Here is a 25,978-nt window from a genome sequence, read left to right on the forward strand (position 1 = left end):
GAAACAATCAATGCTGGAGAGGGTGTGGAGAAAAGGGAACACTCTTGCACTGCTGGTGGGAATGTGAATTGGTACAGCCACTATGGAGAACAGTATGGAGGTTCCTTAAAAAACTACAAATAGAACTACCATATGACCCAGCAATCCCACTACTGGGCCTATACCCTGAGAAAACCATAATTCAAAAAGAGTCATGTACCAAAATGTTTATTGCAGCTCTATTTACAATAGCCAGGAGATGGAAACAACCTAAGTGTCCATCATCGGATGAATGGATAAAGAAGATGTGGCACATATATACAATGGAATATTCCTCAGCCATAAAAAGAAATGAAATTGAGCTATCTGTAATGAGGTGGATGGACCTAGAGTCTGTCATACAGAGTGAAGTAAGTCAGAAAGAGAAAGACAAATACCGTATGCTAACACATATATATGGAATTTAAGAAAAAAAAATGTCATGAAGAACCTAGGGGTAAGACAGGAATAAAGACACAGACCTACTAGAGAATGGACTTGAGGATATGGGGAGGGGGAAGGGTAAGCTGTGACAAAGTGAGAGAGTGGCATGGACATATATACACTACCAAACGTAAAATAGATAGCTAGTGGGAAGCAGCCACATAGCACAGGGAGATCAGCTCGGTGCTTTGTGACCACCTAGAGGGGTGGGATAGGGAGGGTGGGAGGGAGGGAGATGCAAGAGGGAAGAGATATGGGAACATATGTATATGTATAACTGATTCTTTGTTATAAAGCAGAAACTAACACACCATTGTAAAGCAATTATACTCCAATAAAGATGTAAAAAAAAAAAAGCATATTCACTCAAACAGATGTAGCTGAAAATAAGGCGACTAGAATGTTTTAATCATGCAACTGTTAAGTATTGTTTTAAAAGCTCAATTCAATAAACATGCATTGAGCATATACTACGTGCCAGATACAATACGCTAGGATTCCAGAATTCCATGATTACAACAATGACCCCACCCTCAAAAAGCTCACAGTCTAGAAGAGACAAATAAAAATTATAATGTAATTGAAAAATATAACAACAAAAGCATGTATAAGGAGCAGAAGGAACAAGATGAAGCACTTAATTCATTCTGTTTATAGAGAACAGAGAAGAAGTAGCTAAAGCAGCTTGGAAAGGGGGAAAGAGTAATTCTGTAGGCAGAGACGGGTTTCAAGCCTAGCTCAGCCATTTCAAGCTATTTGATGTGGGCCAACTTTACCTCTCTGAGCTTGTTTGTAAATCTGCTTTGGATAGTTACTCTGAAGATTAGAAATAATATATGTAAATTGCCTGATACATAGCAGGCATTTAATAAATAGGAGTTATCTTGTTTTAGAAGTTGTGTGTTTGTTTTTAATAGACTAAGTTCTAAATGGCACTGTAGATGCAAGAGGGAGGGGATATGAGGATATATGTATACATACAGCTGATCCACTGTGTTATACAGCAGAAACTAACACAACATTGTAAAGCAATTATACTCCAATAAAGATGTTAAAAAAATAAACAATTTTAACTTACATCTTAATTATGAAGCCGAAAAAAAATAAATGGCACTGTAGGAGGCAGCACTTAACTATCGATCAAGCTGCATCTGGGATCGCGAAGGTCACCAGCATGGAGAAGGTCATGATGAACCACATCAGAATGTTACCACTTACGGAGTCTACTTTTTAGCAGTGATGGGGTTCCTAACGTGGTACATTCACCTGCTGGTGAAGCCTATTTCTAATCGATTTTCTCCATTTTTACAAAATTTTGCGTACTCAGACTCTATTTAAATTTCCTAGAAGAGGTTCCCATGCTCCTCAGTCCTGGTTTTGGATGGTCAGCATATCCCATATCCTTTATAAAATGGCAAGTCCAATGAGCAACAGCTGATTATTAAGACTATGTTAGGAGATAATTGGAACTAACCCTGGATTGAAACTACTATTGTTAGCCTAACGGTTGACCTATGGGAACTGGAAGCCACTGTAATGATTCAGAATGTTAAAGTAAATATTTTAAAATATTGTTAAATCTGTCCAAGAGGTAAGTTACATTTACATTTACTCTATGGTTCCCAAAGCTAATTTTCTCTAAATACCCACCGATGAGCTAAGCCAGTCATTAACATATACAAATACATATTCTTAAATCCTTATTTTTCATTTTACTCCAATAAACATAATTCATACAACATTTGAAATATTAACAGTGGATAAACACAAGGAACGCCATAAGTAAAATAAAGCAGTCTATCTCAAAATTCAATTGAATTATGAAATGGTTCTTATGTCAGTGTAGGTTTTCAGAACTAAAAACATGTTCCTGACCTGCAACCAGCATGTAAGGTCAGTGTGCTCCAAGTTAAATAACCACAGATTAAAAGTGAGGGCACTATAATCCAATCCTGAATCCACGTTCATTTTATTTATTTATTTATTTATTTACTTTGCGGTACGTGGGCTTCTCACTGTTGTAGCCTCTCCCGTTGTGGAGCACAGGCTCTGGACGCGCAGGCTCAGCGGCCATGGCTCACGGGCCCAGCCGCTCCGCGGCATGTGGGATCTTCCCGGACCGGGGCACGAACCTGTGTCCCCTGCATCGGCAGGCGGACTCTCAACCACTGCGCCACAGGGAAGCCCCCCCCATGTTAATTTTATATAGCAGTTTCCACATTCAAGGCACACAGCGTCTTTAAACTCAACCTTGTGGTAAATAATCCCAATTTTTCTCTATGAATATCTGAATTCCATGTAATGCTAGATTTTATAATATCTTGTATCCTATCAAGACAGGTTATATTTGTAAAATACTCTCCGTAGCCTTAACCAGTTTAACATAATGCATTCTGAAATACTAATGCTCTATCAAAGTTAGCTGTCTTATACATTTCCAAAAATTAAATCCTGAGTATGTTTTTAAGATTTTTCCCTGAGAAGCACGCACTGAGGAGTCATCAAACTGCAACTGAAATTACTTTCTTGTAAACACTAATCTTTAGCGAGTATTTTTTAAAGTCAGGGTATAATACAAGCATTTCTGCATTAACCAAGCCAGAAGTTTCTCCACAAACCAGACCTACAAATTTGATTTTTAAAGTTTATGAGTATTATTGCTCACTTTTACAACTAGAAATTGATGTTAATTACTATAATATATTAAGTCCAATTCCCTCCTGATAGCCTTGACGTATGAAGGGAAATACACAAAATTATCAAATGTCACAGAAGCAGCAGCTTGAGGCCAGAGGGAGTCAGACAGACAAAAGGAAATAGGAGAGGGAGGAGATATACGGTTAAAGCAAAAAGTGCTTAGAATTCACTAGACCTTGACCCAGCCCGTGACCTAATACAATCTACTTAATGAGTCATTTATATCGCAAAAAAACAAAAACAAAAACTAACAGTTGAAGCAAACTGATCATTGTGAGCAGGGAATTTAAGTCCTGCATTCGATTTGAGATTTGCAAGAAAGAAAAAGAGCTAAACTAGAAAAAGACCTAAAGAGCAAGAAGCGCGCGCGCGCGTGTGCGTGTGCGTGTGTGTGTGTGTGTATGGAGGTGGGGAGATAAATAAAGGCTAACTGTACTCAAGTCTCAGCGCTAAAGCTATTCCACGCGTACTACAGAGGCAGGGCGGTCGCCGGCCCTCCCCATGCAGGAAGGGAGGGAGGCGGGGGTCGTGGATTCTCCCCCAGCGCTTCTGGAGCCGGGGTCTCGGGGGACTGGCGTCGGCGCCCCCAGAACAGGAGCGGAGCGGATCCACTTAACACCTTCCTCGCCAGGACTTGGGACCGCGAGCTCCCGAGCGGGGCGCGCTCGGGGGTGGGGCGGCGAGGAGCGCTTCCCCTCCGAGGGAGGGAGAAGGGAGGCAAGGGGCGGCACCGCATCCCGGTCCCCACCCCGGGCGCATCAATTACCCGTAAGGTTCCTCAGCACCGTCCCGTGGGCCCAGAGGCTCAGGACCTGCTGCACCGACAGGTTGATCATGGAGTGGTCGCCCCCCTCCGCCTTCATCTTCCCTGGGGGGCGCCCGCCGCCTTCTCCTCCGGCGCCGGGCGGCGGCGGCGGCTGCGAGGCTCCGGGGGCGGCGGCGGGTGCGCGGCTCCTCCAGGCCGCCGCCGCCGGGGGAGGCTTCGGGTCGCCGGGCTGGTCGCTGTTGCTGCCGCCGACGGGCCTCCGGGGGGGGCCGCTCAGCGCGTCTCCCAGGCAGCCCCCTCCCCGCCGGGGAGACATCGAGGACGGCGGGCTGGGGAGGGGAGGGTGCCGGGCGCTCTCCCTGCTCGGCCCCCGAGCGATAACTCGGGTCGGAGGAGGCCGCTGCCGCTCCCTCTCAGGGGCAGCTCGGAGCCGCGGGGGCCGGGCACGCGAGGAGGCCGAGGTCACGCCGGGAGGTCCGGGGTGATGGGCAGCCGGCAGGTGCAGCCCCCGACGGGGCTCAGCTCATCACCGCGAGAGGACGAGCAGACCCGGGACTCGGAGGAGGCGGAGGCGGCGGCGGCGGCGGCAGTGGCCGCGGCAGCACCTGCCGCCAGCCTGCCAACCCTCCTGCCGCCGACACTCGAGGAACCGCCCCCTCCACCCGCGGCCGCCCCGGGCCGATCGTGCGCGCGCGCACGGGTCCCCACCTCCCCCGCCCTCCCCGGAGCTGCTGCGCATGCTCATTCTCCCTCTTCCCGCGACCCGTCGCCCTTCGACAGCCGGCCGGCCCCAAAGCCCTCCTCCTCCTGCTTTGCGCGCGCGCGAGCTCGCGAGGCTGACGGGGCTGAGCCTCGGCCCGCAGTGGGGCGGAGGGAAGCGCGGCCTACGTCACTAGCGCCACCGCCGGGCCTCGCTGCTGACTGGGCGCTCCAGGGGAACCAGCTCCACGCCCTCCCTAACCCCGGCCCCCCGGCCCCGGGCGCGCGCCCTGGGAGAATCCGGGCGGAGCTGGAGCTCCAGGCTGAGCTGCAGCCCCGACCCTACGTGACGGGGAGCGAGGTGTCAAACTCTGTCAGGTGGATGCTGTGACAGTTCACATCTTTGGCTTCGAATGAAATACATTGGATAAAAAGGTTTGAGTACAACTTTTTCTAACAAGTGTAAATATCTCAACATTGTAGATTTGTCAGTTTGTGGGTTTGGGGTTTGGGGTTTTTTTTGGGGGGGTGAGTCACATGACCTGGGTAGGTTACTACTTGCAGAATATATCCGAAAGCCATTAAAACAGAAACAGACCCACTTTACGATTCATCCAGTCCTACCCACAGCCAGAACCTGGGCCTCCCGTGGTTCCGGCATCTGAAATCACCTGGAGTCCCGGGGCTAGGCAGGTGGCCTACACCTCAAGGCCACCCTCGGGGCTAGCTCATTTTTCGTTGCAGTACTCTCTTTACCTAAATTGTAAAAGTCTCCGTTATCTCCCCCCAGCCCCGCCCAGCTCAGGACTTAAACTAGACCTCTCTTCCCGTGGTTTGCTGCCTTTCTCCATATCCACCGTTAGCCCGAGGAACTGTCTAAAATTCAGCCACAACAAAGTGAACTCCTCCTTGAAGTCTGAAACCTTTTATCTTGAAAAATAAGAATTAAATTTTGGCAGTGATCGCATATGCACCAGTCAGCCGCCTCTCCCCATCCTTTTTCAATCTCTTTACTGTCTGAAAAGAAAATCTGCAAAGGACGCCGAAGTTCATGCTGGAGCTAAATCATCAAGTACTTTGGGCAAAACGCAGGAGGGTTGGATCACCTGTAAAGGGTGTTCTTGGGGACCACCTTAAAATATACATATGTATATTTATATACGTATGTACGTGTCAACGGAAATAATGTACAGCGAGAGAGGTGTGAGTTAAGTTTTATTTGGGGCAGAACGAGGACTGTAGCCGGGGATACAGGCTTTCAGGCAGCTCTGAGCAGCTGCTCTGAGGAGGTGCGGAGGTCAGTATATATGTGACTTTGGTGAAGGGGACGTATGTGCCCTTAAGCACACATTTTGGCAGAAAGTTGCTGCTGGTCACAAGAAGGTTGGTGCTGGTCACGAGGAGCAGGTGTCTCTGTTAATGATTTTAGTGCTTTTGTAGATGTGAGAAGATGCAAGAAATTGGGCTCATAAATTCTCCTGAAAATACCTAACTGAAGACCTGTTGTGCCAATTTTTCCTGGAGCACGGAGGGCCTCATTCCTGATCTCCACCCTGAACTCCTTTCAGGGTGTGGGGAAGTTTAGCGGCTGCAGTGGCTACTGACTTCATTCTTATAGAACCAGAAGGCAAAAAACAATTTTTAGTTGGCATATGTATTGTCTGTTTGATGTCGCAACACAGGAGGAAAGGGAAGAGTCTGCATCACTAATAAGAACTGAGCCAAAACTCATAATGTGGAGTTATCGTCTTCTGAGGATATAGAATTCATGAGATCTTAATTTAAGATTATAAAATAATCAAACTTAAAAGAGGCTTTACCACTTTGCTAATTCACTTTATTTTACAGATAGGGGAAACTGATTCTGCAGAATTAAGTGCCTTAGAGAGGTGACACCACTTCACAGCCTAGTTTCTGAATTCCTAGTCTGTTCATTCTTTCCAGTAGCCACATCTTCCTTACCTAACTATCAACTCCATACCTTTAAGGTTCTGGATGGGGAGATGCAGGTTACCTAATGATTACCAATAAGAGATTTGACATGATATGATTAGCGGTATTAGAGAATATGACTACATTCAATGAAGGGTTCATATCAAACTCTCTAAGCAGCAGCTCATTAAACTCTCACATCAGGAACTTTTAGTTAGTTTACACGGAATCAGTGGGGTTCTTATTATTACACACTACTGTTTACAACATGGTAGCATGCATTTAAAATATTCAGAACCTGGGACAGTGCCTAGCACATGGTGTTCATCAAATATTTGTTGAATGAATAAACTTAGAAAAGTCAGCATTTTTCTTGTTTCACATAATTTTTTTAATGGAACCTAAGTGTTGATTTCTGGAAATGAGAAAGTAAGACACAGCAAGGAAGGCCCAAATCGATAATGCACTTTGATAACCAGACAACGTTTCCCTTGCTATTCAGCTCAATTCAGTAAGCATTTATTTGGCATCTGTTATCTATAATAATGTTCTGTGCTAGGCATTACCTACAGGATTTGAAGATTCATAAGGTCTCAGCTCTCTAGGCTAATACCTTGCATTCAACTTGTGTTTGCCTTGATAAAGCTAATGATAAACATAATGATATGTTGGAAGCGTATATTCTTAAGTGAATTGAACATTTCCCAATGACCAAGGTTATGAAACCCAAAACTGAATTAATGCAGGTGGAAGTTGTGTAATTTCTTTCAGTATTGAGTTAATACACCGGTCAAGGAATGGTTTAGTCACATTCCTGCCAGAAATCAGGGAACACCCCAAATAAATTCTAGAGGTCTCTTTTAGCCCCGTGCCCTTGCATGTGAAATAAATAACAATTCACAAAGAGTTCCTAGTTTATTTCTTACACACAAGTAAGGGAACACCCATAAGTCTTAGGAATCCTATTAATTGTCCAGAGAGGGCCCAGAAGAAAGCTTTTAAAGTCAATTAGAATATAAAATGATATTGATCCTTTGAGAAAAACATTAACTATGAGGACATCTTTCTCCTTTATTATCTTCCTTTCTCGCTGTACAGTACTATATCACAGAATCACATTACATAGGCAACCTAATTTCATCTCACGACACATTTCAGCAGCTCCAAACTCTGAGTGATGGGGCAGGTTTAAAAGATTCATTATCTGGAAAATATGGTTTGAACACTGGCTGCATCACTTACTAGCTTTAAAATGGGAATACTAATGGTACCTCTTCAGATTTTTGGCATCATTTAACTAGTAGTAGTAATCAACACAGCTCCTTCCTCCTGCCAGACCTTGTGCCAAGTACACCATATTAGCTTATTTAATTTTCACAAGGATGGGTTGAAATTTCATAACACTAATTTAATAGTGTTAAATTTTATAACACTATTAGACAATTTTTTTTTCAAAATCTATACACAAAACCTCACTTCTGCCCAAATCTTGTTTCTTGTTCTTATACGCACATGCACACACACACACACACACACACACACACACACACAGCGAAAGCACTGTTGGTTTTTTTGAAGAAGAATATAAAATTCTGTTGGAAGAAATGACAGAAATAAGAGGAAGAAATGGTCGTGCATATTATTTTAAAATAGGTACCGCACTGAAATTTACTTGTTGAAATGTTTCTCAGAACCCCTGTTAAGAGTCAAGAGACATTTCCATCACAGTAAAGCAGAAAAACAAGGTATGTCCTATTTTGTCTCCGCAGTAAGATATGGCATACCTAGGGTGCCAGGTCACCATTATGGGGCTACTGAGGGGTCCAGCCCTGTCCAGAAAAGAGCAGAGATGCTCCATATTGGCAGTGGGAAATGACATCCACCCACAGTCCTGGCGGGTTAGGAGCATGTTTGAGATGGAAGGACAGGCAGGTAACTGCCCGTGCCTCTAGCTCCATTTTCCACCTCATCCTTGTTGTCTTCCCTCCACCTGTGCATACAAACCACCTACCTTCCAATTTCTGCCAGATGCTGCCCAGCCCACTCCTCACTGCCATGTAGCTCCTTGTTTATTATCCTAAGTCTTTAAAAAAGATAATACACGACATTTGAACTCTAAGAATTCATTCTCTGAGGCCTGAATATGAGTGTAAAGAAAGACTCCGCTAAAATCACACGCATACATTTGGCATTTGGCAACACAGGAGACTCAGTTTCCCCCCTAAAAACCAGTGTCTGAAATTACCCTGCATCCAGTCTGGTCATATTATGGATGGAAGGCCAAACATAAAACACATAAAATAGTGTGTTGATTAAATGCCACTTGTAGATTCCTGATGCATAATCCACACTAAACTCAATTCTTAAAGTACTTAATTGTTGCGCTAAACATCATAACACATTGTATGCCAAGAACAAAATGGTGAAAATGGTATTTCACTGTATTTTATTGGCGATTTTCTGGTTTTAAGTGAGGTGACACATTTTATGTGTGTGTGAAGGAACATATTGATTGCCTTTTCTAGGCACTTCTGCCCATTTTTCTTTGGGGTAATTTATCTTTTAAAACCTTACATGTAGGAGCTTTTAAATATTTAACAAATTAACCATTTGTGATATGTACTGTATACATCTTTTTCAGTTTGTCAGTAGCCTTTTAGCTTTAACAAAACTCTTTGGTCATGTAGAAATTTCTGATACTTATGTTGTCAGCCTTTTCTTTTATGGTATCTAAGTCTTCCGCCATGCTTTAAAACGTCTTCCCTTCTCAGATTTGATTTTTTTAAGTCTCATATCTTTTCTAAAAATTTTATGGGTGTCTTTGTTTACACCTTTGGTCCACTTGGAATTTTTTTAATGTAAAACGTTTAGTAGAGATCTAATTTTGTTTTTCCAGATGGCAACTGAATTGTCCCAAAACATTTATTGAAAAATCCATCATTTTCCCACTGACCTAAAACACCAGCTATATCATGTTCAAAATTTCTGTGTATACTTGGATTTATTTCTGGACTTTCATTTTTGTCCTATCTATCTATTCATGTGTCAGCACCATACTATTTTTATTTTCTTTAACTGTACAATATGCTTCAGATTCTTCTAAGATAGATCTTCCTTTTCTATTCATCTTTCGATTTTTTTCCTGATTAATCTTGAATGTGTATTATTCTGGAAGAACTTTAAAATCAGCTTCCTAATTCTAAAAATATTACTGGTTATATTTTCACTGAAGTCGTGTTACATTTATAAATAAATTTAAGGGATGTTGAGATATTTTAATGTTTTATTTTATTAAGAAATTTGATTTTGAAAAGTTGTTGAATATGTCTCTTTTTAGCATCTATGGATATGACAATGTGATTCTTCCTTTGGTCCTAAATATATGAGGATTATATTAAAATTTTCCTAATACATTTTCTTTGAGTTTCTAGAGTTAATGCGACTTAGTCATGATCTCTCATTCTTTTAATATGCTACTTAATTCCATGTCTTAATCTTTTATTAGAATTATGTCATCAGTATTGTGAGTGAGATTGATCTGTACGTTTCTCTTTAGAATTGTGTTTAATTTAGTTTGTGGTTTTTATTTTTGCTAATTAATGTTGTGTTGGCTTTATACAAAATATTTAGAAGCTGTCCTTATTTAGATTTTTCTTTTCCTTTGGTGTTTGGTGAAATTCAACTGTAAAACTGCTGTCGATGCTTTAGGGAAGCAGCTCTTTGTCAGTTTTTTTCTAGGTAGTGTTTTTTCCTATGGCAGTTTATCCATTTCGATATTTTTTCTCTTCCTGATTTCTTTCTGTAATTTTTTCATTTGAACCATTTTTATCTATCTGATACAATTTTTAAAAGTAATTTGCAGTGTTAATCAATACCTCTTGCAAATCTTTTAACTTCTCCAACAAGTTGCTTATTTTGCGAACGTACACATTCTCTAATTTTATCTTAATTATATTTGCTAATCATTTTATATTTTTTCCAATTAATCAGCTCTAAGATGTATTTATCAGTTCTCTGTGTTTCTGTATATTCACTTTTTTTCTTTTCTCATTATCAGTTAGTTTCTTCTGCTATTCTTTGGATAGTTTTGTTATTTTTATAAATATTTAACTTTGAATTTGCCCTGAGCACTGCTTAGGTTGTATCGTGTAGCTTTTTTTTTTTTTTTTTTTTTTTTGTGGTTCGCGGGCCTCTCACTGCTGTGGCCTCTCCAGTTGCGGAACACAGGCTCCGGACGCGCAGGCTCTGTGTCCATGGCTCACGGGCTTAGTTGCTCCGCGGCACGTGGGATCTTCCCGGACCGGGGCACGAACCCGCATCCCCTGCATCGGCAGGCGGACTCTCAACCACTGCGCCACCGGGGAAGCTCTATCCTGTAGCTTTTGATACATGATGTTCTAGTAACATTTCCTGTTGTTACCTTCTAGAAATTCTGCCATCTTACTTTTGATTTCTACTTTGAAGTTATGTAAAAGAGAGATTCTTTTTTAACTTTCAACTTTCAAAGGGAGGCAGTTCTATATTTTTTTAGCAGTTCATAGTTTAATTACTGTGTAGCCAAAGACTGTTATTTATACCATTTCCACTTTGAGGGATTTACCGATGTTTTCTTTGTAGCCCAGTATATGGTTAATTTGGGGAAGTGAGTACACAATCAAAGAAGGTGCATTCTCTGTTTTTAGGGAATAGTGTGGTCTATATGAATAAGATCTACCATATTTATTACGTTACTAAAGGTCTTCTATAATCTTACTTATTTTTGTCCACTAGATCTGCTTTAGGCTATACCTTAGGTTTCACTAGACCATGCTACATAACAAAGAAACTTAGAATCTCATTGGTTTAAACAACAAATCTTATTTCTTTCTGGTGTTGCATGAGAGCTGCAGCCCTGTTGCGGTTCCCCTGGGATCTACCTGGATAGTAAATATCTGGGGTAACTGGGAATGAAATGAGAACATCTGGCCCACTGTAAAAATATAAGTTTGAACTGAAGTTAATAATTTTCATCACTTTTCTTTCATTATACTAATCATATGTGTTAAAAAATAAGAAAAACACTGTTCCTTCCCTTAAAGACCCTAGCATTGGTTTAAGAGAATAAAACATGCATTAGAAACAATAGAAGACAGTTAACAACAACCTGTGACTGAGTATACACTAACATTGTATAATTATATATATGTAAATGTATGTTTATTATGTATACGTGTATAATGTAATGCATAATGTGTTATTATACATGTATATAGTATACATTTTAATATGTATTATATGTAACGTATAGTAATATGTATAATAATATACCTATATGTATTGTATATTGCAGGAATAATATATATTATATATTTTACATATGTTACATAATATATGTGTGTAGTCAGTAAATAATATTACATATATGTATATATTTATATATGTAATACAATGCGTAAACTCAGTTACGGACATATATATTTACTATATATATATATATTCCATAAGTGCTGAGGGTATTATAAAAATAAGACAGGATGATTAGAGCCTTCTTCATAGCCAAGGTCACGTGACCCAGTTCTCAGTTGGGGAAAAGGTAGTATCAAGTAGGGCACTTGGCTCCTTCTCTTAGTTTCTCCATCACTCCTGATGACCAAAGGAATGGAAGACTGTGTCTTAAAATCAAATTAACAGGGGCTTCCCTGGTGGTGCAGTGGTTAAGAGTCTGCCTGCCAATGCAGGGGACACGGGTTCGAGCCCTGGTCCAGGAAGATCCTATATGCTGTGGAGCAGCTAAGCCCGTGCACCACAACTACTGAGCCTGCGCTCTAGAGCCCGGGAGCCACAACTACTGAGCCCGTGAGCCTAGAGCCCGTGCTCCACAATAAGAGAAGCCACCGCAATGAGAAGCCCGCGCACTGCAACGGAGAGCAGCCCCCACTCACTGCAACTAGAGGAAGCCTGCATAGGGCAACAAAGACCCAATGCAGCCAAAAATAAATTAATTAAATAAATAAATTTAAAAAAAAGAAATCAAATCAAATTAACAGATGTTGATTGAGTGAGGAGTAAGTTGTGCAATTGTTGAACAGATGTCATCTCTCACGATTAGCCAAGAGTTCTGCGTAACCAAAAAGTTGTACAACAAAATGCAACTTCCTCTCTGCAACCAGGGCGCATTTCTTGCTTCTCAGAGTCTGGCCTCCGAGGGAGCCTCCTCTTTTATTTCAACCTCCTTATATTTTTCCTGGATTTCCAAGCTCAAATAAAGTGCAGGCTAGTATTTCACTGTGAAATATGACACAGAATGCAATAGAAGGATGAAGAAAGAATTTAATTTACTCCAGCGTGAAGATGAGGCAGTGAAAAATTTGTGTTTCATGTGAACTAAGAGTCCCATTAAAAAGATCTCATTTTAAGCAAAGTGACTTTTTTTTTCATGAAAAGACATTTTATCTTAAATATAGCAGTGCGTACATGTCAATCCCAAACTCCCAATCTATCCCTCCCCCAACCTTTCCCCACAGCAACCGTAAATTCGTTCTCTAGGTCTATGAGTCTGTTTCTGTTTTAAGCAAAGTGATGTTTTGTTAATGATCTTTTTTTCTTTCTTTCTGTAATTTCTGGGAAAGTTACAGCAGGGTCAAGTTAAAGATGACCCTTTTTCCCTTTGCTTGTCCTTCTTCCTTTCTGAAAATCTGAACATGATGTGAATAGCTTATTAGGCATTTTGAAATCATAGTTTATTCCTTTCTGTTCTTTGTAAGACTTTGAAAAACAAGGCCATTTCCTTCTCATGCATATTGAGGTATAAGAAATAAGGAGGAAAAAATAAAGCCATGTATTTAAATGTACTTAGAAATTGCTGAGTGGACCTCAGTTGGAAATTCACGAGTAAAAATACCATCATTGCTTCAGTGAGTAGCCAGTTAGGGCTTAACTGTTGAAGTATCCGGGGAAAAATTGATATATAATATGTACTTAAAAAAACTTTTGTCAAAAGCCTTGCCTGGTTTGAAGTCATCAAGCATGTATGCCAACAAGATTGATACTCTATTTGAAATCAGAATGTTTTCTTTCACATTTGGGTATTTAAGACTACTTTGATAAATATTTGGCACACTTTTAAAAAATGCCCTCAATGGTACTAATGTTTATAATTTAAGGGTGGACTTGGCATTTGGAAAGAGTCAGAAGTTGCTTGGTGTAATGTCAGTTGAGTGGCCAGCCTGGCAAGAAACGTCTTTTGAGTAAAAATGAGGTGTGTCATGAGTGGTGAAACCTTTGTGTAGTTTGGAACTACCTGGTTTGGAAGAAAATTAAAATGTGTTTGAAGTAATGGCAACGCCATTAGAATAACAATCTACCTTCCAGAGTGTCTTCTCTGAAGAATTATATCATTTTGGAACCATAAATGGTAGTAAGTCATTAAAACATGCAATCTATTACTTTATAGTCACATCTCATGAAATCTTTCATTTGCCCTGGATTTGGTCTTTGATGAAGATATATATTATCTCTAAATTCTTTAGTCTGTTCCTCTCTCTGGAGATTTTATTTATTTTCTGTGTTTAAATATGCACACATAACTCCTACTTAAAAGGAAACAATTGGCCCTGAACCAAGATGGCGGAGTAAAAGTACATGCTCTCACTCCCTCTTGTGAGAGCACCAGAATCACAACTAGCTGCTGGACAATCATCGACAGGAAGACACTGGAACTCACCAAAAAAGATACCCCACATCCAAAGACAAAGGAGAAGCCACAGTGAGATGGTAGGAGTGGCGCAATCACAGTAAAATCAAATCCCATAACTGCTGGGTGGGTGACTCACAGACTGGAGAACACTTGTACCACAGAAGTCCACCCACTGGAGTGAAGGGTCCGAGCCCCACGTCAGGCTTCCCAACCTGGGGGTCTGGCAGTAGGAGGAGGAATTCCTAGAGAATCAGACTTTGAAGGCAAGTGGGATTTGATTGCAGGACTTCGACAGGACTGGGGGAAACAGAGACTCCATTCTTGGAGGGCACACACAAAGTAGTGTGTGCATCGGGACCCAGGGGAAGGAGCAGTGACCCCAGGGGAGACTGAACCAGACCTACCTGCTAGTGTTGGAGGGTCACCTGCACAGGCGGGGGGTGGCTGTGGCTCACCATGGGGACAAGGACACTGGCAGCAGAAGTTCTGGGAAGTACTTCTTGGCATGAGCCCTCCCAGAGTTTGCCATTAGCCCCACCAAAGAGCACAGGTAGGCTCCAGCGTTGGGTTACCTCAGGCCGAACAACCAACAGGAAGGGAACCCAGCCCCACCCATCAGTAGTGAAGCAGATTAAAGTTTTACTGAGCCCTGCCCACCAGAGAAACAGCTCCACCCACCACCAGCCCCTCCTATGAGGAAAGTTACACAAGCCTCTTAGATAGCTTCATCCACCAGAGAGCAGACAGCAGAAGCAAGAAGAACTACAGTCCTGCAGCCTGTGGAACAAAAACCACATTCACAGAAAGACAGACAAGATAAAAAGGCAGAGGGCTATGTACCAGATGAAGGAACAAGATAAAACCCCAGAAAAACAACTAAATGAACTGGAGATAGGCAACCTTCCAGAAAAAGAATTCAGAATAATGATAGTGAAGATGATCCAGGACCTCAGAAAAAGAATGGAGGTAAAGATTGAGAAGATGCAAGAAATGTTTAACAAAAACCTAGAAGAATTAAAGAACAAACAAACAGAGATGAACAATACAATAACTGAAATGAAAAATACACTAGAAGGAATCAATAGCAGAATAACTGAGGCAGAGGAACAGATAAGTGACCTGGAAGACAGAATGGCGGAATTCACTGCTGTGGAACAGAATAAAGAAAAAAGACTGAAAAGAAATGAAGACAGCCTAAGAGACCTCTGGGACAACATTAAACACAACAACATTCACATTATAGGGGTCCCAGAAGGACAAGAGAGAGAGAAAGGACCCGAGAAAATATTTGAAGAGATTATAGTCGAAAACTTCCCTAACATGGGAAAGGAAATACTCACAAAATCCAGAAAGCACAGAGAGTCCCATACAGGATAAACACAAGGAGAAACACATCAAGACACATAGTAATCAAATTGGCAAAAATTAAAGACAAAGAAAAATTATTGAAAGCAACAAGGGAAAAATGACAAATAATATACAAGGGAACTCCCATAAGGTTAACAGCTGATTTCTCAGCAGAAGCTCTACAAGCCAGAAGGGAGTGGCATGAAATACTTAAAGTGATGAAAGGGAGGAACCTACAACCAAAATTACTCTAACTGGCAAGGATCTCATTCATATTCGATGGAGAAATCAAAAGCTTTACAGACCAGCAAAAGCTAAGAGAATTCAGCACCACCAAACCAGCTCTACAACAAATGCTAAAGGAACTTCTCTAAGTGGGAAACACAAGAGAAGAAAAGGACCTACAAAAACAAACCCAAAACAATTAAGAAAATGGTCATAGGAACATACATATAGATAATTACCTTAAAGGTGAATGGATTAAATGCTCCAACCAAAAGACACAGACTGGCTGAATGGATACAAAAACAAGACCCATATATATGCTGTCTACAAGAGACCCACTTCAGACCTAGAGACACATACAGACTGAAAGTGAGGGATTGGAAAAAGACATTCTGTGCAAATGGACATCAAAAGAAAGCTGGAATAGCAATACTCATATCAGATAAAATAGACTTTAAAATAAAGAATGTTACAAGATACAAGGAAGGACACTACATAATGATCAAGGGATCAATCCAAGAAGAAGATATAACAATTATAAATATATATACACCCAACATAGGAGCACCTCGATATATAAGGCAAATGCTAACAGCTGTAAAAGAGGAAATTGACAGCAACACAATAATAGTGGGGGACTTTAACACCTCACTTACACGAATGGACATATCATCCAGACAGAAAATTAATAAGGAAACACAAGCTTTAAATGACACAATAGACCAGATAGATTTAATTGATATTTATAGGACATTCCATCCAAAAACAGCAGATTACACTTTCTTCTCAAGTGCACACGGAACATTCTCCAGGATAGCTCACATCTTGGGTCATAAATCAAGCCTCAGTAAATTTAAGTAAATTGAAATCATATCAAGCATCTTCTCTGACCACAATGCTATGAGATTAGAAATGAATTACAGGGGAAAAAACGTAAAAAACACAAACACATGGAGGCTAAACAATACGTTACTAAATAACCAAGAGATCACTGAAGAAATCAAAGAGGAAATCAAAAAATACCTAGAGACAAATGACAATGAAAACACGATGATCCAAAACCTATAGGATGCAGCAAAAGCAGTTCTAAGAGGGAATTTTATAGCTATACAAGCCTACCTCAAGAAACAAGAAAAATCTCAAATAAATAATCTAACCTTACACCTAAAGGAAGTAGAGAAAGAAGAACAAACAAAACCCAAAGTTAGCAGAAGGAAAGAAATCATAAAGATCAGAGCAGAAATAAATGAAATAGAAACAAAGAAAACAATAGCAAAGATCAGTAAAACTAAAAGCTGGTTCTTTGAGAAGATAAACAAAATTGATAAACCATTAGCCAGACTCATCAAGAAAAAGAGGGAGAGGACTCAAATCAATAAAATTAGAAATGAAAAAGGAGAAGTTACAGCAGACACTGCAGAAATACAAAGCATCCTAAGAGACTACTACAAGCAACTCTATGCCAATAAAGTGGACCACCTGGAATAAATGGACAAATTCTTAGAAAGGTATAACCTTCCAAGACTGAACCAGGAAGAAATGGAAAATATGAACAGACGAATCACAAGTAATGAAATTGAAACTGTAATTAAAAATCTTCCAACAAACAAAAGTCCAGGACCAGATGGCTTCACAGGTGAATTCTATCAAACATTTAGAGAAGAGCTAACACCCATCCTTCTCAAACTCTTCCAAAAAATTGCAGAGGAAGAAACACTCCCAAACTCATTCTATGAGGCCACCATCACCCTGATCCCAAAACCAGACAAAGATACTACAAAAAAAGAAAATTACAGACCAATATCACTCATGAATATAGATGCAAAAATCCTCAACAAAATACTAGCAAACAGGGCTTCCCTGGCGGCTCAGTGGTTGAGAGTCCGCCTGCCAATGCAGGGGACGTGGGTTCGTGCCCCAGTCTAGCAGGATCCCACATGCCGCGGAGCAGCTGGGCCCGTGAGCCATGGCCACTGAGCCTGCGCGTCTGGAGCCTGTGCTCCACAGCGGGAGAGGCCACAACGGTGAGAGGCCTGCATACTGCAAAAAAACAAAACAAAACAAACTAGCAAACAGAATCCAACACCACATTAAAAGGATCATACACCATGATCAAGTGGGATTTATCCCAGGGATGCAAGGATTCTTCAATATATGCAAATCAATCAATGTGATACACTATATTAACAAATTGAAGAATAAAAACCATATGATCGTCTCAATAGATGCAGAAAAAGCTTTTGACAGAATTCAACACCCATTTATGATAAAAACTCTCGAGAAAGTGGGCACAGAGGGAACCTACCTCAACATAATAAAGGCCATATACAACAAACCCACAGCAAACATCATTCTCAATGGAGAAAAACTGAAAGCATTTCCTCTAAGATCAGGAACAAGACAAGGTTGTCCACTCTCACCACTATTATTCAACATAATTTTGGAAGTCCTAGCCACGGCAATCAGAGAAGAAAAAGAAATAAAAGGAATACAAATTGGAAAAGAAGTAAAACTGTCACTGTCTGAGATGACATGATACTATACATAGAGAATCCTAAAGATGCTACCAGAAAACTACTAGAGCTAATCAATGAATTTGGTAAAATTGCAGGATACAAAATTAACACACAGAAATCTCTTGCATTCCTATACACTAATGATGAAAATCTGAAAGAGAAATTAAGGAAACACTCCCATTTACCATTGCAACAAAAAGAATAAAATACCTAGGAATAAACCTACCTAGGGAGACAAAAGACCTGTATGCAGAAAACTATAAGACACTGATGAAAGAAATTAAAGATGATACCAACATATGGAGAGATATGCCATGTTCTTGGATTGGAAGAATCAATATTGTGAAAATGACTATACTACCCAAAGCAATCTACAGATTCAATGCAATCCCTATCAAATTACCAATGGCATTTTTTACGGAACTAGAACCAAAAAATCTTAAAATTTGTATGGAGACACAAAAGAACCCGAAGAGCCAAAGCAGTCTTGAGGGACAAAAATGGAGCTGGAGGAATCAGACTCCCTAACTTCAGACTATACTACAAAGCTACAGTAATCAAGACAGTATGGTACTGGCACAAAAACAGAAACATAGATAAATGGAACAAGATAGAAAGCCCAGAGATAAACCCATGCACCTATGGTCAACTAATCTATGACAAAAGAGACAAGGATATACAATGGAGAAAAGACAGTCTCTTCAATAAGTGGTGCTTGGAAAACTGGACAGCTACATGTAAAAGAATAAAATTAGAACACTCCCTGACACCATACACAAAAATAAACTCAAAATGGATTTGAGACCTAAATGTAAGACCGGAAACTATAAAACCCTTAGAGGAAAACATAGGAAGAACACTCTTTGATATAAATCACAACAAGATCTTTTTTTGATCCACCTCCTAGAGTAATGGAAATAAAAACAAAAATAAACAAATGGGACCTAATGAAACTTAAAAGCGTTTGCACAGCAAAGGAAACCATAAATAAGACGAAAAGACAACCCTGAGAATGGGAGAAAATATTTGCAAACAAATCAACGGACAAAGGGTTAATCTCCAAAATATATATAAATAGCTCATGCAGATCAATATTAAAGAAAGAAACAACCCAATCCAAAAATGGTCAGAAGACCTAAATAGACATTTCTCCAAAGAAGCCATTCAGATGGCCAAGAAGCACATGAAAAGCTGCTCAGCCTCACTAATTATTAGAAAAATGCAAATCAAAACTACAATGGGGTATCACCTCACACCAGTTAGAATGGGCATCATCACAAAATCTACAAACAACAAATGCTGGAGAGGGTGTGGAGAAAAGGGAACCCTCCTGCACTGTTGGTGAGAATGTAAATTGATACAGCCACTATGGAGAACAGTATGGAGGTTCCTTAAAAAACAAAAATAGAATTACCATATGACCCAGCAATCCCACTACTGGGCATATACCCAGAGAAAACCATAATTCAAAAAGACACATGCACCCCAATGTTCACTGCAGCACTGTTTACAATAGCCAGGTCATGGAAGCAACCTAAATGCCCATCGACAGATGAATGGATAAAGAAGATGTGGTACATATACACAATGGAATATTACTCAGCCATAAAAAGGATCGAAGTTGGGTCATTTGTTGAGACGCAGATGAATCTAGAGACTGTCATACAGAGTGAAGTACGTCAGAAAGAGAAAAACAAATATTGTATATTAATGCATATATGTGGAACCTAGAAAAATGGTACAGATGAACCGGTTTGCAGGACAGAAATTGAGGCACAGATGTAGAGAACAAACGTCTGGACACCAAAGGGGGAAAGCCATGGCGGGATGGGGATGGTGGTGTGATGAATTGGGCGATTGGGACTGACATGTATACACTGATGTGTATAAAATGGATGACTAATAAGAACCTGCTGTATAAAAAAAAAGGTGCCTTCTTGATAAAATGTTTAAAATAAAAATGTAAAAAGAAGCAATAACAATATTTACCTCACCATATGTGTGGTTTTTTAGGACCACTTTTTCCTTTCTTCCACACCAAATTGTTCAAAGAAAAAAATAATATATGACAATATATAACTGGGCTCTTCCAGTGGGGCAGACACTGTGCTAAGCATTTTTCATATTATATTGCTAACCCTTCCTATAATGAGAGTGTTAGTATCCTCACTTTAAGGATGAGATTACCAAGAATATTAGTTTACTGGAGCTGCCATAACAAAGTACCACAAAATGGGTGGCTTAAAACAACGGAAATGTTTTTTCTCATAGTTCTGGGGTCTCGACGTCCAAAATCAGCCCTGTTAGCAGGGCTGTACTCTCTCAGGTTTCTAGGAGAGAATCTGTTCTGTGCCTTTCTCCTAACTTCTGGTGTTGCCAGGCATCCTGAGTTTTCCTTGGCTTGCAGTTGCATATTAATTCCAGTCTCTGCCTCCATCCTCACGTGGTCATCTTTCCTGTGTGTGTCTCTTTCTGTGTCCTTTCCTCTTCTTATAAGGACATCAGTCATATTGGACTAAGGGCCCACCCTACTGTGGTATAACCTCACCTTTACTAGTTACATCTGCAACAACCCTATTTCTAAATAAGGTCACATTCTGAGGTTCTGGGAAGGACATGAATTTGGGGGGATGCTATTCAATCCAGTGCATGGAGACTTAGGTCAACTTCTGTGTGTTGAGTTGCCCAGTCTGGTTGGAGCCAGGATTCAGGTAGAGTTGCCATCAGACCCTGTCCTCCTAACTGCTTCATTATTCTGCACATGTCCACTCACTCATCACTACATAGCTCCTTCCCTCCCTTGTCTATGTGATCTGGTTTCCAGTCCCAGATCACTATTAACTCTTCTCCTAAAGTCCTCATCTTCTCGCTCCTTCACCTTCTTCCAGCACTGGTGACAGCGTCCTCCTCCTTAACCACTCTGCTGCCTTAATTATCTGGCAACACTATCTGAGTCTCACCTACATCCCAGGCCACAATGTTCCCTCTTGCATTGGCTCATTTTATTTGTCCTATGCCCTAAATGTGGGTGGTTTCCAACTTTCATTTCTCTGTTCTCTCCTCCACATTCCTTCTTTGATGAATCCTCCCTCATTCTCTTGGCTTCAGCTGTCGCTTCTATATCATTGGCTAGTAAATCTATGTCAATCTACTTCTTCATGCTGTCCTCTTCCCTAAGTTCCAGCCTCATACCTCCCAATTCCTTTAGACAAGAAGTTCTACCATCATCTCTGACTCAGATTGCTCAAGATCAGGTAGTTTTCTTTTTTGGAAAGCTCTTATTGGTCCTTCCTATTTGCGATGACACTGCCCTCATTACCTCATGGAAGGATCACTACAGCAACGCCCTGGCTACCTTGCCAGATGCCAGTCTCCACCCTTCCCAAGCACCTTTCATAACCTTGCCCAACTAATCCTCCCAAACCAATTTTCATCCTATTATCCCTCTGCTCAGCAATTCCCTATGTTCTTCATGTTTAAAATCCTTTGACTCCTCTTTTTCACTATGCTCACCCAGTATTATTTCCTATGGCTTCCAACGCTAGTACGGTTAATTGCTCCTCTGCAAACCTGAATGTATTCTCATCTCCATACTTTGGCTTATGTTGTCTACTTAGCCATTTATCCTTTCAAATCCTGTGTCTTCCTTCAGGTCCCAAATCAAATCAACTCTCTAGGAAGTTCTCTCTGACCATTTCAGCTTCAGTTCATTTCAGTGGATCCCCAAGAAGGGAATGACAGAAAAGTTGTCATAAATGCAAGATATACTCTCTCTCTGTATCCTCTGTTCTTAGCTTCTTTGTTTACTTTTTTTTTCCATTTCTCTCTCCCCCATCTCAGAACTTCTAAAAATCAGCATACGCATCACTCTGCACTGTCTTGTTTTATTACTCTTACTCTGTATCTCTTCCCAACTACTTTACCAGGTAAAGGAGGGCAAAGGCCACATGTCTTTTTTTTTTTTTTTTTTTTTTGGCTATAACACCCATATCACCTAGCAAATGTTGAGTATTTATTGAATAATTTTTGTTTGATTCACTTAATTTAATAAAGTTTCACAATAGTTTGAGAGTGTGAAGAAACCAAGTTTCTAAAACATAATGTGTCCTACAGACTGGTTTTCTAAGCTAAAAGTATTTCACCCAACGTAGAGTCTGCAATATGACTAGTAAAGATAATTTTCTAAATCATGTGATGAAAAATTAATATCAGGACATTTTAGGGTTGTGTTAATTCTCTGCTATCTTTGGTTTTCTAGACATATCCTTAGAGCTACACTAACCAATACAAATTATATTGGTAATACTGGAACTTTTTTATTAGCAATGTGAGTGAATTTTCCCTCAGTCACTAAAACTATGTCATGTAAATTTATGCTTCACCCAAGGCAAATTTCTGAAAACAGAACTCATTGACATTCAGAAGCCAAAAAATCTCAAGTGCTTTATTCTCACAGTATTAAAATTATTGACTACCTTGGAAATAATAGTAAGACAAATAAAACTTGATTTCCTTTCTGAGAACAACGCAAAGGAATTAGAATTAAAAACATCTGCAGGAGTCACCGAATATCAAATCCTATGCATTTTCTGACAATGTGCTCTCTCAAATCAGGAAACTATACATAAAAGTTGACATTGATGTTTCAAAAGAGCAAAGACGATCTAGGTAACCCTACAGTCAGCACCTTAGTGAGTGAGCAGGGAACACTACAAGTTTACAGCTAACATGGACCCTCAGATGGAGGGAGTAGATCAGAGAAAGGCCATCACCCATAGGCAAAGCCAAAGGATATACTGATCACAAATATGTTAGTTGTTTAAGGGATAAAACTTCCCATAGTCCATACTCATTTCTGTATTATTCGGGCCCCTTTAACAAAAACTTAATTCAACAAAAAAAAAGTTAGAAGTTGGTATTACAATGATTGAGGGGTTTCACAGAACCCAAAGGCAGGAACGCAACTGGAGTTCTGGAAGGAAGTGAAACCAGCAATTAACAGCTGGCAGAATCCAGGAAATGCTCTTGGTCCATATCTGCTTCTCCTTTTTGCATTTCCTCTTGTCTTCTTTCTCTTTGAAGACTCCGTTTCTCTGGCCTTCAGTCCACAGTGTGTGCTACAATTGCAGGCAAACTTTACTCTGGACTTAATTTCGGAATTCCTGTGTGAGAGAGTAATTGGCCCATTTAGTTCAGGTTGCCAGAACTTTAACAATCACTTGTGGCCTTAGAACAGATTATCTACTGTAAATTTGGCTGCCTAGAGATTGCTTCTGTGGTTTTTCTTGTAACAGGATACTTAAAAATAATTTTGAAATGCTCAGTTTTGTGACCTGCCGTAAATTTCATCAAGGGCAAGAGAACAACTAAACATGTGAAATAAATTTAAAGTAACAGTTTAAATTTAAAATAAAATTTGTTCCATGATTGCTTCCCTGAGTCATGCTTGTTCAATAGTACAGTTACATTTTAGATAGCGGATTGTGAAATGGACCATTGCCATGGAAGAAGAGTCATTTATGAGTTTGGCAGATACTCCAGAAATAGATGTCTGTTGGAAGTGCAGTTTGGATGTAGCTTACAGTTAAAATTTATGTCTTCAGGAAATGCAATTACAAGTGTCATAAAAAGATGTTAAAATGAAAGCTAATATCATCATATTACATGCAAACAAAAATAAAATCTCAGAGTCTTGGAGAAAGAAAATTACATGCAAAATAATATTAGATTAAAAATGCAATATACAATTTTATGACACTATATACAGAAGATTAGAAAGACCAACCCAAAAGGTCAACTTGGGTGATTTCTGGTTTTCTTGTGTAATCATGGGTAATTTTGTTTACTTTATACTTTAACATATGAGTTGTCATAAGTGAAAAACTATTGCTTTTAAAACTTAAAAAGGTTATTTTTATAAAAAGAAAAATAACACTTTTGCAGTAGGAATATTATTATAATAGTGGAAAAAGTGCTTTGATAGGCTAATGTATAAATAGAAAAGAACAACACATCAGATTAGTGTATTGAACAAGAGTAATGCTGAAGAACATCCAGTTTCCTTTTGAATAAACATTTCCCAGTTGAATATCTAATTATTCCAGTACCTTTCATTAGAAAGATTTTCCTTGTCCCCCAATGTATTGCTTTGGTACCTTTGTTGGAAATTAATTGATTTTACGAGTGTGAGTCTATTTCTGGGCTCTCTATCCTGTTCCATTGATGTTTCTCAGTCCTTATGCCAGTATCACACTGTCTTGATTAATGTTGCCTTAGTAAATTTTGAATTCAGATAGTGTAAATCCTCCAACTTTGTTCTTCTTTTTCAGATTTACTTGCGTCTTCTAATCCATTAACATGGTACATATGTCCATTTATTGGGGTTTTCCTTAATTTCTCTCAGCAATGTTTTGTAATTTCTAGTGAAGAGGTCTTGCATGTTTAATTCACTTCTAAATTTTTATGTTTTAGTTGCTATTGTAAATGAAAAATTTTAATTTTATTACCATTAAATCAGTAAGTTATAAAAGAACAATTGATTTTAGAATATTGACAATGTATCCTGCAACATTTTAAAATTTGCTTATTAGTTCTAGTAGTTGCTTATTGGTTCCCTAGAATTTTCATACAAACACATTAAGCTCTTTACTTCATTTTATTGCACTAGTCCACTGGCTGGGGCCTCCATTGCAACGTTAAGTGGAGACATCTTTGCCCTGTGTCCAGTCTGAGAGGAAAAACTCTTATTCTCTCACCACTGAGCATTATATTAACTGGAAGGTTTTCATAAATATCCTTTTTTTTCCTGGCCATACCGCACAGCATGTGGGATCTTAGTTCTCCACCAGGGATCGAACCTATGCCCCCTGCGGTGGAAGCGTGGAGTCTTAACCACTGGACCGCCAGGGAAGTCCCCCATAAATATCCTTTATCAGGTGAAGGAAGTTCCCTTCTATTTCTGGTTTACTTAGATTTTTTTTGTTAATATAATATCATGAGAGTTTTTAAAATTTGTCAAGTACTTTTTACACATCTATTGAGAAGATCCTATGATTTTGTTCCTTTTATCTGTCAATACAATGAGTAATATTGATTGACTTTTAAATGTGAAACCAACCTTGCATTCCTGGGATAAACTCTACTTTGTCATGGTATATCATTCTTTTAATATATTGCTGGATTCCATTTGTGAATATTTCGTTAAGGAGTTTTGCATCTATGGTTATAAAGGAATTTTTGGAATTTTCTTTAAAAAAATAAAATTTACGTTTTGTTTAGATTAAAACACATTGTACAACATTTTTCTCACCAGAATAACAGCAATAATTTCTGTATTATTTTTATATAAGCAAAAAAAAATTCCTATTTTTCCCAGGTAATTTTTATAAATCAAAACAAGGCAGGACTTCCCCTGGTGGCTCAGTGGTTGAGAGTCCGCCTGCCGATGCAGGGGACGCGGGTTTGTACCCCGGTCCGGGAAGATCCCACATGCCGCGGAGTGACTGGGTCCGTGAGCTATGGCTGCTGAGCCTGCATGTCCAGAGCCTGTGCTCCGCAACAGGAGAGGCCACAACAGTGAGAGGCCTGCGTACCGCAAAAACAAAACAACAACAACAAAAAACAAACAAACAAAAAACAAGGCAGTAGGTATGGTCATGG

General features: G+C 39.9%; 1 protein-coding gene across 1 annotated transcript in view; it reads right to left on the bottom strand.

Moving 5' to 3' along the window:
• Positions 1-4,241, bottom strand: part of TMEM170B (transmembrane protein 170B) — a 42,982-nt gene extending 38,741 nt beyond the window's left edge. The window contains exon 1 of the mRNA XM_060163706.1: positions 3,926-4,241. Within this exon, the coding sequence (XP_060019689.1) occupies positions 3,926-4,241 (316 nt within the window). The remainder of the gene's footprint in view (positions 1-3,925) is intronic.
• Between the last annotated feature and the right edge of the window lie 21,737 nt (positions 4,242-25,978).

This window comes from Lagenorhynchus albirostris, chromosome 10, assembly GCF_949774975.1.
Source record: "Lagenorhynchus albirostris chromosome 10, mLagAlb1.1, whole genome shotgun sequence".
In the NCBI taxonomy this organism is placed as follows: Eukaryota; Metazoa; Chordata; class Mammalia; order Artiodactyla; family Delphinidae; genus Lagenorhynchus; species Lagenorhynchus albirostris.